Source organism: Myodes glareolus, chromosome 3 (genome assembly GCF_982192425.1).
Source record: "Myodes glareolus chromosome 3, mMyoGla1.1, whole genome shotgun sequence".
In the NCBI taxonomy this organism is placed as follows: domain Eukaryota; kingdom Metazoa; phylum Chordata; class Mammalia; order Rodentia; family Cricetidae; genus Myodes; species Myodes glareolus.
In genome coordinates, this window is record NC_142028.1 from 104,253,265 (window position 1) to 104,265,247 (window position 11,983).

At 47.4% G+C, this 11,983-nt stretch overlaps 1 protein-coding gene across 1 annotated transcript in view; it reads right to left on the reverse strand.

The window, feature by feature from the left end:
- Positions 1–11,075, reverse strand: part of Acer2 (alkaline ceramidase 2) — a 40,408-nt gene extending 29,333 nt beyond the window's left edge. The window contains exon 1 of the mRNA XM_048453038.3: positions 10,900–11,075. Coding sequence (XP_048308995.1) covers positions 10,900–11,007 — 108 coding nt within the window. The 5' untranslated portion in view covers positions 11,008–11,075. The remainder of the gene's footprint in view (positions 1–10,899) is intronic.
- Positions 11,076–11,983: the final 908 nt, after the last annotated feature.

Genomic DNA, 11,983 nt, shown 5'->3' on the forward strand with positions numbered 1-11,983 from the left:
AATTTTTAGAAGTTGCCATGGTCAGCCGGATGGTGGTAGCATACACCTTTAATCCTAGTACTTGGGAGGCAGAGGCAGGTGGATCTCTGTGAATTCCAGGTCAGCCTGGTCTACAAGAACTAGTTCTGGGACATGCTCCAAAGCTACAGAGAAACCCTGTCTCGAAAAACAAACAAACAGCAACCAAAAAAAAGTTGCCATGATCAGGGTGTCTCTTCTCTGAAAAAGTGAAAAGAACCAGACCTGGTTGCTCATGCTTGTAATCCCAGCTACTCTGGAGGTGAGGCAGGAGGCTCCCAAGTTCAAGTTAAAGGCCTTCCTCGGCTACAGCTTGAATTAACAGCCAGCCTGGGCAACTTAGTGTGACCGTGTCTCAAAATTTAAAAATCCAAAGAGCAAGGCTGGCAAGACGGCTCACTTGCCACTGAACCTGACAAACAGAGTTCAATTTCACCCACCAGCTGAAAGAGGAGAACCAGCTCTGTTAGGAATCCTCGGACCTCCACCTTTGTGTGACAGTAGGCAAACATCCACACACAAACACACTTACTAAATTAAATAAACGAAAAATAAATAAATAACTAAAAATAGACTTGGGTATATAGCTCAATTATAAAACACTCCCCAGCATGTGTGGGGCCCTGGGTTCAATCCTTAGTACTGCCAGGAAAATTCAGGGATAAGTAGACAGGGTAAAGTCTTAGGGTTTCTTTTGCTGTGATAAAGACCATGACCAAAGCCACCAGGAGAGGAAAGGGGCTATTTCATCTTAGACTTCCAGGTAACTGTCCATCACTGAAGGAAGTCAGGGTACAAACACAGCAGGGCAGGAACTGGTACAGAGGCCTCACACACCCGTTACTTGCTTTCTAGACCACCCAGAACCACCAGTCCAAGGTGTGGCCCCGCCCACAAGGGGCTGGGCCCTCTCCATCAATCACTAATTAAGAAAATGCACTACGGATTTGCCTACAAGCCAATCTCATAGAGACATTTTCTCAACTGACAGTCCCACTTCCCAAATGACTCTAGCTTTTTTTCAGGTCGAAAAAAAAAAAAAAAAAAAAAAAAAAGACTAGAAAGCACTAGTAAGTAAAGATGAAAACTCAAAAAAAGGGGCAAGATGGTTTCCAAAAGAAAGGTGTGACCACCCCTGTTGGCTAAGCCAGAAATGAGACTTACATGCTGGCAAAAAGGAGCTGCGGGGACACCTGAACTTGAATGCAGACAGAAGGACAGAAGGGCCTACACCCAGACCTCAGAAGCCACTCTGGTCACATCCCAATAAAATGTGTCACAGCAGGGGCTGGGGAGATATCTTAGTCAGTGAAGTGCTTGCCACACCTGCATGAGGACTTAAGTCTGGAAACCCAGCTCTCCAAACCCATGCAGAAAGCTGCCTTTGATGCTTTAATACAAGCAAATGCAGGGGAGGTAGAGACAAGGGGGTTTTTCAGGCTCACTTCCCAGAAAGCAGAACCAAATCAGTGATCTCCAGCTCCCACCAGAGACCATATCACAAACAATAAAGGAGAAAAGGATTAAGGCAACAGCCAACTTCAAACTCTGGCTTCCATACACAAGTAAACACACTTGTACATGCACAAATGTACATGCACTCACACATAGAGAGAGAGAGAGAGGGAAAAAGTGTTAGCAAAACCCAGAACTTAGGCACCCCTTGGAGGTGATACGGTCTTTGGAAAGGAAAGAAAGAATGGGAAAGAAAAGAGGATAATAAAACGAGAGAACAGAATCTTTATGTGTGGCTGATGACCATGAATGAAACTGAATAAATGTTCTCAGAGGTCCTGGAACCATTTCTCATTTATAAGAAGCAAGCGAACCGGCCCGTGGTAGCCCACAGTTTTGATCCCAGCACTCAGGAGGCAGAGGTGCTCAGATCTTTGTTGAGTTCAAGAACAGGCTACAGAGCAAGTTCCAGGACAACTAGGGATACACAGAGAAACCCTGTCTCAAAAAAAGAAAGAAAGGAAGGAATGAGGATGGAAAGAAGGGAGGGAGGGGTGGAGGGAGGGAGGGAGGGAGGGAGGGAGGGAGGGAGGGAGGGAGGGAGGGAGGGAGGGCAGAAGGAGAGAAAGGTAGATGTAGATGAGGCACAGAAGAGATGACTCAGTGGTTACCCAGAGTTCGATTTCCAGCTCGCTGCTCTCAACTATCTGAAGCTCCAGCTTCAAGGACTCTAACACCCTCTTCTGACTTCCATGAGCACAAGGCATGCATGTGGTACACAAATATAATTGCGGGCAAAATACCCAGACACACAATTATTGAAATTGTATAAAGAATAGCTTTTTAAAAGAACATGATATTTAAAAAGAAAAAGAAGTCAGGACTAGGGTTATAGCTCAGTGGTACAGCACTATCCTAGCATGCAAGAGACCCTGGGTTCAATTCCCAGTGCCTGGGGGGAAAAAGTCCCATGTGGGACGGGGCTTACCTTACCTGCTGCACACACAGGTTTCTGTTCATGCTACGAGCACAGCTTCTCACTTCTAGGGAGGTTGGAGAGAAGATTTGGTGATTATGAGCACTGGCTGCTCTTCCAGAGGTCTTGAGTTCAATTCCGAGCAACCACATGGTAGTTCACAACCATTTATAGTGGGATCGGATGCCCTTGTGCAACTTGAAGGTGCACATGCAGATAGAGCACTCATATACATGGGGCCCTTCCAAAGCCATCCCTTGCTTTAAGGAGCTGTGAAGACCCAGAAGGTTCCTCTCACTGCTACACCTAGGTTTCACCTCCAACTGGGCCACATCCGGACTTCCATGGACAGTGAAGGTCATCACACTGTGCTCACACCCCCATCACATGATTTAAACTTGAGTTTCATTCGGCAGGGGAAAAAGTAGATAAAAAGGGAGAAGGTAAGGGGGAACAGAAAGAGAGAATAGGAAAAAATTGAATTGCAGCTTAATCATTTTCCCTCATGTTCATGGGCAAGTACTCCCTCTCAGAAACATCTTAAGAGTAAAAACTCCTCTCTACCCTTCTCCCCGGAAAGAAGTCCTGCTCTGGATGCAAACCCTCCATCTGCTTCTTTGCATCCTGAGAAGGAGCGCAGACGGGTCCCACACGGCAGCACCGTTGTTCTGAGAAACTTCTCATCTTAGTGAATGTGGATTTGCTGACTGCTCTTTGCGGCCGCAGGGTTTCGTTGCTGTTGTTTTATTTTGTGTACTCATCTTTTCAGGGGAAGGAGCAACAATTTAGAGTCTCCTTTACAATGCTGGGAAATATAATACACTTGGGGGTGTGTCTGCTGGTCTGTGGTAGGATCTCAGGTTCTCGGGTTGGTCTTAAACTCACTAGGTAGCCAAGGATAACCTTAAACTCCTGATCGTCCGCCTCTACCTACCAAGTACCGTGATTCTGGTGTGCACAACGCGGCCTGCTCTGCCATGCATCCTGACTTTCACTCCAGCGTGTCTCTGTCCCCTGAAGGCCTAGCAATAGCTCTTGCTTTAGTCAAGGGCGACTATGCCTGGCAAGCTGTCCATTCCATGGCTCCACAGATTCATATTACCACAAGTAAGGTACACGCCTGTCGCACACCAATGTGTTCATATGCTTTTCATGAGAGCACGAGGTCATTTACTGCGCCTGCAGCAAAATCATGACACTTCAACATTATTATTTATTAGTTATTGTATTTCCTAAATACAATAATACAGTACAATTTGAGAAGGATCTCACAGGGTAGCCCAGGCTGGCCTCAAACCATCACAAGCAGCTGCTTCAGCCTTTCAAATGCTGGGACTACAGGCCTTTCCCACCACTGCGTGTTATTTTTAAGGTCACATATAAACACCATTCTGATCCATGCTCCCTACTAAGACTAAAATCACATTTTTCGAAAACTGCTTAACAGCCTACCTACCAAGGCCTGCTGGCTGCCACTGTTCCTTTAAAAGGCACCGATATATGGAGAGGAAAAGCCTAAATTAGAGGGTGACCGTTCTCAAAACAAAAAGAGGAAGGAATACCAAGATAAATACGGAAAGACAAATGAGTTATGGCTAAAGACAGACTCTGTGGCTCCATCTCTACTGAGAAACAAGCTCTCATTCAAAACAATGAGGGTCTCTAAGTTGTATGATGGTTCAGCTGAAGGGAGATTGTTTTAAGGTCATTGCTGAATATCCCTTGAAGAATTGGTTTGTTCCTTGTCCACAAACATTTTTTTTTTAAAACTAAGGAAAACTAGAACTTCAAAACACATTGATTGTTTCCTTTAAGAGTTTCTTATTCTGTGGATTCCTATCTAGCATTTGTTCCAAAATCATCTCACGGACACACTGTGTTCTTGTTCTGATGCATTGGAGCGAGCCTTTCCCATAGAAGCGGGGAGTGCAGACAAAGGCATGGGCCCAACGCTGGCTGAGCATAGGTTCGAGAGCAGCCTTGGACTCCCACCCTGGCTAAGTGTTCTGTCTGTGCCTCCTGCTTGTCTACAGAGTCCTAGGCCTCACCACACTGTCCCACTCCTGCCTGTGGGTGGCCTGTGGTTTGCCAGGGACTTGGGGCCTTCCAGAGCACAGGACTTCCAGTTGCAAATATCAAGAAAATTGGACAGGAGAGATGCTTGCTGCCACACCCAAGGACCTGAGTTCTACCCTAAACCCAAATGATAGAAGGAAAGAACTGACTCCCACAAGTTGCCCTGTGCCTTCCATATATACACCACACACACACACACACACACACACACACACACACACACACACACACCTTAATAAATAGGGCTAGAGATCTAGCTCAGCAGCTAAGAGTGCTGGCTGCACTTGCAGAGGACTCAGATTAGGTTCCCAGTACCACAAAGCAGATCACAAACTTAGTAACTCCAGTTCCAGGGGGATCTGAAGCCCTCTTCTGGCCTCCATGATTACTGCATGTACATGGTATGCATAAATACATACATACATACATAGAAGCATTCATACACATAAAATAAAATATAAAGAAATTAAAATAAGGGGCTGGAGAGATGGCTTAGTGGTTAAGAGCATTGCCTGCTCTTCCAGAGGTTCTGAGTTCAATTCCCAGCAACCACACGGTGGCTTACAACCATCTGTAATGAGGTCTGGTGCCCTTGTATACATAATAAATAAATAAAACTAAAAAAAGAAAAAAAATAAGATATGTAAGCAGAAATGCTTTTTAAATTAATTAAAATTATCAAGCAAAATACTTAGAATCAGTTTGGTCCCCCTACTCAGATGCCTGCTTGCAACCCCCCTCCCAGCCCCACAACACACATCTGCATGCAGTGTGCTAACAACACCTCAGCAACTTGTGTGTGCCACTATTATGAGGCCCAAAGCTTAGGGACTATTTCCAGATCTGGTTTCTGGGACAGGCACATGGCAATAAATGGTTACTCAGGCCACCTACCAGGCAGATTCTGTCCAACAGAGAGGGGTCCCAGACTTGCACCCAGAAAGAAAGCTTTCCTTGTTGTGATTGTTGGGTACAGAGGAGGAGGTAAGAAGCCAGCTGCTGATTTCATGGACATATTTGACTTTTTTTTAATACCTGTTTATTTCTGTTTCCCAAGTCATTTTGGTCAGCAAGAGAGCCTTCAAAGGGCACACCCAGTGATCCCAGAGCAGACTCCACTTTTATCCAAAGTAGCCTATGTGGCAGGAGCCCCCAAAGGTGCCAGCCATGTTGACTCACACCTGGAAGCCCAGCACTTGGATGCTGGGACAGGATTTCTGTGAGTTCAAATTCAGCCTGGATTACAGAGTGCTTTCTAGGCTGCACGGGGCTATACCATGAGACTCTGTCTTAAAAACCAAACCAAACAAACCCATATCATTCATCCAGTGAGAGTCGCATGTAGTAAAAAACAGTATCCTAGGTGAACAAGGGAAGGGAAAGAGTGGGTTCTTTTTGTTTTTGTTTTTGTTTTGAAACAGTGTAGCCCTGGCTGGCCTGCAGCCTGTTATTTAGATCAGGCTAGCCTGGGACTCTCAGAGTCCTGCCTGCCTCTGCCTCCTGAGTGTTAGGATTGAGGGTGTGCACCTCCACATCAGGTTTAAGTGATGAATCTTGGAAGAAATGCTGGTGTTTCTCGGAAGCCAAGGATAAGAGGGACTGAGGCAGCAGGCAGACAGAGGAGGAAGCTGTGTACGCTCTCTGGCGGGCCATTGGGTAACAGTCATCAGCATTTACCGTGAATCTTTTCAAGCCGGGCATGGCTACGTATGCCTGCAATTCCAGCACTTGGCGGGTCGAGGCAAGGAAACCAGAAATTTAATGCCATCCTTGGCTACATAGGGAGTTTTAACTCAACCACTACACAAGATCTTGTGGGTTTTTTTAAATAATAAAGTAAACAAATACTAAGTAAAGTGAACACATTTATCTGGGCAAGTGTCACATGCCTGCAATCCCAGTACTTTAGAGGCCGCGCAAGATCACTGGAAGTTTTAGTCAGTATGTTTTACATTTGCAGGTTCCAGGCCAGTTAGGACGAATGATAAAACTGTTTCTCAAAAGAAAGACAGAAACAAGCAAACAAACAACAATGAACACTCTCAGCACGGCAATTCTCCAACGAGAATTAATACTTGTGAAGCATATCTATGTGGGCCACGCACAAAGCTCAGAGGTAAAATGCTTGTCTAGCATGCCCAAGGCCTTAGGTTTGATTCCCAGGGATGAAAAGAAGAAAAACGCTATATCCAGATGTGTTTATGTGGACTTCCTCTGTGTTCCTCTTCAAAAGCCAAAATGAAAACAATAAAGCATCAAGGAGGAGTTAAGTGGGCATGTGAGCCGTGGCCAATCAGTTCCAGGGAGCAGGAGAAGAGGAAGGTGGTTCTGTGCAGCCAGTGTGACTGCTGGGAGCACAAAGGTCCTCGCACTCACAGAGAAGCACTAGGGAAACCGGGAATGTTAAACACACAGGGCTGTGTCTTCTGCAGAGGAGATGTATAACCCGTTCTCTACCCAGAAGGCTAGGAATGGAGGTGGCTAACAGCCTAGCTGCTCCCTGTGCTATCTGTATGGCCGGGGGAATCCCCCAAGCTCCCACAACTAGGACCAGAGGTGGCTAATAGCCCAGGTGACCTCTGTGCTGTCTACATGACCAAGGCCACACCAGATCCTCCCCAAGGCCCTTAAGATATTATCTGTAGCCTACCTATAGAACCCACCTCACAGAAGAAGTGACATGTACTTTGAGAAGAGCTTCTATGTAATTGTGCCTCCTTGTGCATATGGAATTGTATTATACCAGGAAACTTTTTTCCAAATTGTACCATATGGAGTCTTTCTCTGTCCTGCCAGCCAGCTCCCAAATAATGACAAGGAGACCTCTTAGTAATCACAAAAGCTCGGCCTTAGCTTAGGCTTGCTTCTAACTAGCTCTTATGACTTAAATTAACCCATTTCTATTCATCTACGTGCTGCTACCTGGCTCATGACTTTTACCCTTTCCTCCTGCATGCCCTGCCTCCTCTGTACCCAGCAGATGACTCTGCCTTTCTTCCCTGTAACCTTTCTATCCACAGAAGTCCCACCCAACCTCCTCCTGCCTACCTCCTGGCCATTCAGCTCTTTATTAAACCAATCACAGTGACACATCTTCACACAGTATAAAGGGATATTTGAAAAGCCACATAGGTATCTAAAGTTAAGCACTGATTAAACAATACACATACATACTATGCTAAGCACATAAATATTAGATTCTTAAAGAAGCACTTACATTTACAAGACAACTCTTGGCAGAGTCAAAAGGGTTAAGTTCTGACTCCATCTCTGCCATTTTCGTGACTTCAGCAAGTGAGATAAACTAAATGGGCCCTGATTTTCCTCCTTTATCTAAGGAATACACTGCACATGATGCTTTTGGTGATGGCAGAGTACCCAACACAGCCACAACACAAAACAAACAACAGTGACCAGTAATGACTGAAGTCATATTAGTCACCCATTACCTTCTAAGACTCGTTAAAACGTTCTAGATCCCCCTCCCAGTATTCTCCTGCCTTAATTGTCAATTCTTCTCATTTTTCTGAACTCCTCTAACTTTTTTTCAACATTGGTACTAATTACCAGTTTTTTGCAAAATAATTAAGCTAGGCACAATGGCACACACCTGAAATCCCAGCATTCTGGGGCCAGAGGCAAGAGGATCTTGGTTCATCTGAGGATAGTATAGGCTACATAGTGTGGGCTTCACAGTGAGTTCAGGTCCAGCCTGAGCTACATAAAGAGGCTCTGTCTTAAAACAAAACAAATGAGATGAGCAAGGTTGCACATACCTTTCATCTTCGAACTCTGGAGGCAGAGGCAGGCAGATTTCTATGAATGTGAAGCCAGTCTGGTCTACACAGTAAGATCCAGGCCAGCCAGAGCAACATGGTGAGACCCTGTCTCGAAACAAATAAAATAAACAGGGCTGAAGAGAAGGCTCATTTAAGAGTGACCTTACAGGGCTGGAGAGATGGCTCAGAGGTTAAGAGCATTGCCTGCTCTTCCAAAGATCCTGAGTTCAATTCCCAGCAACCACATGGTGGCTCACAACCATCTGTAATGAGGTCTGGTGCCCTCTTCTGGCCTGCAGGCATACATGCAGACAGAATATTGTATACATAATAAATTTTAAAAAAAAAGGAGTGACCTTCCAGAGGACCTGGGTTCAATTCCCATTACCCACATGGCCGCTCACAGCTGTCTGTAACCCTAGTTCCAGGGGATCTGACCTCACCCTGACATATATGCAGGCAAAACACCAATAGCTTATAAATAAAAACACACACACACACAAATAAACAAATGCATAACAAAGTCTCCTGTTTTATTATGAGGACTTTAGGAGATGTTTATCACCAACAATTCATTGGTATTCCCCGTGCATGAGAAAGAAGGGTTCAGGAAAGTCCTGTGGTAGCATTAGCACACCGGCAGAGCCACAGTGTGAAGAAAATGTTTTAAGGGGCTTATATATAACCACCAGCTATTTCTCTGCAACTCTCCACATCCCTGAAAAAAAAGTGTGGTGGTTTATTAATCCCAAAGAAAAAGTTTGTCCAGCAGATGGGCTAGATTAAGCAGCCACAAACACTGCAGCTCTTTCCTAAAACAGAGTTTGCTTCTCTCTGTATACGGCTCCCATGAAGTTAGACTGTAAAGAAAAAAGCAGCCAGGTGCACAGGCTACTTGAGAAACCGAGATGTGGGTCTCCGGTTTAATTCCAGTCTGTGCTATACAGGAAGACCCTTGCCAGAAAGAGACTAAGAGGAGAGGGCAAGAGGAGAGGGAAGCAAAGGGAAGGAAGAAGAAAAGGGAAGGTAGGTCACATCTCCCCCTCCTCCAGAACTGGGGGGTCTTCAAGTCTGGCACAGAGCAGCTATGCAAGAGCTTTGGGAGACCTAATGACAGGGCTGACTCCCTCTGCAGATCTAACACCTCACAGGGCACTGCCACGATGGGTGTGCAGGAGCCTGACACCAATCTGTCATTCCTTCAACTCTGATGAAATCTTTAGTATTTCTCAGCAATTTCCCACTTGTTACTGCTGGTGTTTCTCCTCGTTGAAAGTACCCCGGCCTTTTGTTGGTGCTTGTGTGTACCTGAGAGCAGCGTGCTTCACCAGGTCGTATAATAGGAAAAGGGTGGCCACTTCCACTAACTAGATCTTTCCCTATGTCTCTGAATGTCAAAAATCTGGTTTCCTTGAGCAACTAACCTGACCATATAAAAAGGAGAGATGCTGATGTGGAGGACAACCATGTATGTTAGCACTGAGGGGGGAAGCAAGGTGGAGAATTCTGGGTTGTAACCCCAGACACACCAACATGTGGGTATGGCAGCTCTCTGCTCAATAGCCTAGTCTTTTCGCCATGGGAATAAAAGAGCAATACAAACAAAAACGGGGTGGGGGAGGAGATCAAAATTAAAGGATGGGGAATAAAAGAGACCGGAGATCTCTCCAGGCAACTCTCGCTGAGGACATTCTTTCCAGAAATCCAAGAGGGGGAAAAATCCTAAATAACAATCTCAAACTCACAATGACTCAAACCAGGAGTTCCTGTTTTCTGTGTCTGAACAGCAAGAAAAGATAAGCCAGAAAAATGACCATGCAAAGTCACGTTGGATACTGGAGTCCCGAGCGACGGGCACAGGGGAAAAGCAGGGACATTTCCTCTCTTAGGCACAACCCTTCCCTCCCACAAAGACCAAAATCCTACCTAGGATTCTGTAAATTTCCGCTTGTCCATTTCCAGGGACCTAGGCAAGTTCAGAAAACCCACCCGTTATTACTCCCAAATCTCACTGTCACCACCAGGAGCTGGCTCAAAATTGGACTCTAAAAGCAACAATAAAAAGAACTCAAAGTAATTAACTTGATTCTGGACAGAAATAGTTCGATCGACATTATCATGGTTTAGTGGAAAGGGCAGGCCGACTTGTGGGAGTGGGCCCAGCCCCTGGACGTGCCCACCCGGGCTCCACTCTCCCAATGAGCCCAAAGCAGGTACTCCGCGCAAAAACGCACAATGAGATCCAGGTGCGTCACACCACAAAGATCCTAGGCAGGGAGGAAGGGAGCTGCCCTGTGGGTTCACATCCCCAGCTGACCTAAACTGGAAGAATGGGTTGACGCGGACCCCTGGCTCCCGGACCACCACGGGACTCAAACAAGACAATAGAGCCATCAGAAGAAAATGACAGGAAGAGCTGGAGGAGCCCAGATGCCCTGGAAAGGGACCGGGGAGACGTGCAGAAAGAGCCTGGAGCAGTGACGGGAGAAGGGGGCGTGGAGTGACTCCTGCCTCGGACATCCACTGGCACCGCAGCCACGGGGACAGCTCCCTCCCTCCGCCCGCCTGCCCTCCTCCCGCTCCCGCGTCCCGCACCGTGTTGTAGAACTCGGCGATGGCAGGCACGATGGTGTAGTTGTCCTCGCACCAATCCACCTCCGAGCTGCCAGCCCGCAGGTGGTCCCACCAGTGCGGGTCGCCCATGGCCGCTCTGGAGCATCGGAGCAGCTTCTCCGCCGCGGCGACCGGCCGGAGCGGCTGCGGGGGCACACTGTGCGTCTGCTGCTTTATGCGGTGCGGGACAGCCTCCGGATGAGACGCCTCCCCTCGGGCCTCCCCAGCCGGGCTGCTCCGGCCGGCCACCGCCGCTGCAGACCCGCCCCGGCCCCGCCCCTGGGAGTCCCGGAGCAGGACAGCCACGCCCACTCGGGGGCGGGATCTGAGGTGAGAGGGGCCCGAAAGGGAGGGGGTGGAAAAGTGGGGCTGTAACCACTGGCTCGCCAGTTCCGCGCTGGTGGCCAAGGCCTTTAGAGCCGCTCTTGTCCGCGTGCGTCCAGGTTGTGTAAAGAACGCCAGAGCTGCACCCCGCCCGTACCCCGTAAAAATGTAAAATATGAAGAAACACAAGAACATCCGAACCACTTTGGACTCCTTGGAGTTCGCAGCAAGCTGCTTCACTGAGCTTGGGACGCAGGTTCTCACGCTTAAGGAAGAAGGCGGGACAGCTCTACCAGAAAGCGACTCGCTATTGTCGCTGGGGCAGAAGATCTTCCAGGCTGTAGCAACAGGTTCTCTGGACTCTTCCAAGCAACCTGGGCCACCCACTCCCCCGGGGTGGGGTGGGGGGCGTTTCTGCAGTACTAAGTGTGTCCATACCCATCTTTAGTTGTTTATGAGGCCCCTAGGCTTGGGGAAAGCCTTCAGCCATCCCAACCCACAGAGGATGCAGTATAGCAGGTAAGAACACACAAGTGCAGGACGTTATACACACATAGTACCATAGTACACACAGTTATATGTGCCAGGCGCTTTGGGGAAGAGTGTCCATACGTCTCTCATTAGGTGACCCAGGCAAGTTTCCCGCGGAGTAGGTTGTATTAACAACCCCCTTTCTGCCAGAGTGTTAGATCTAATGGAGTTTAGGCCGGATGACCTTCAATTGGCTCATAAAGACTTTGCG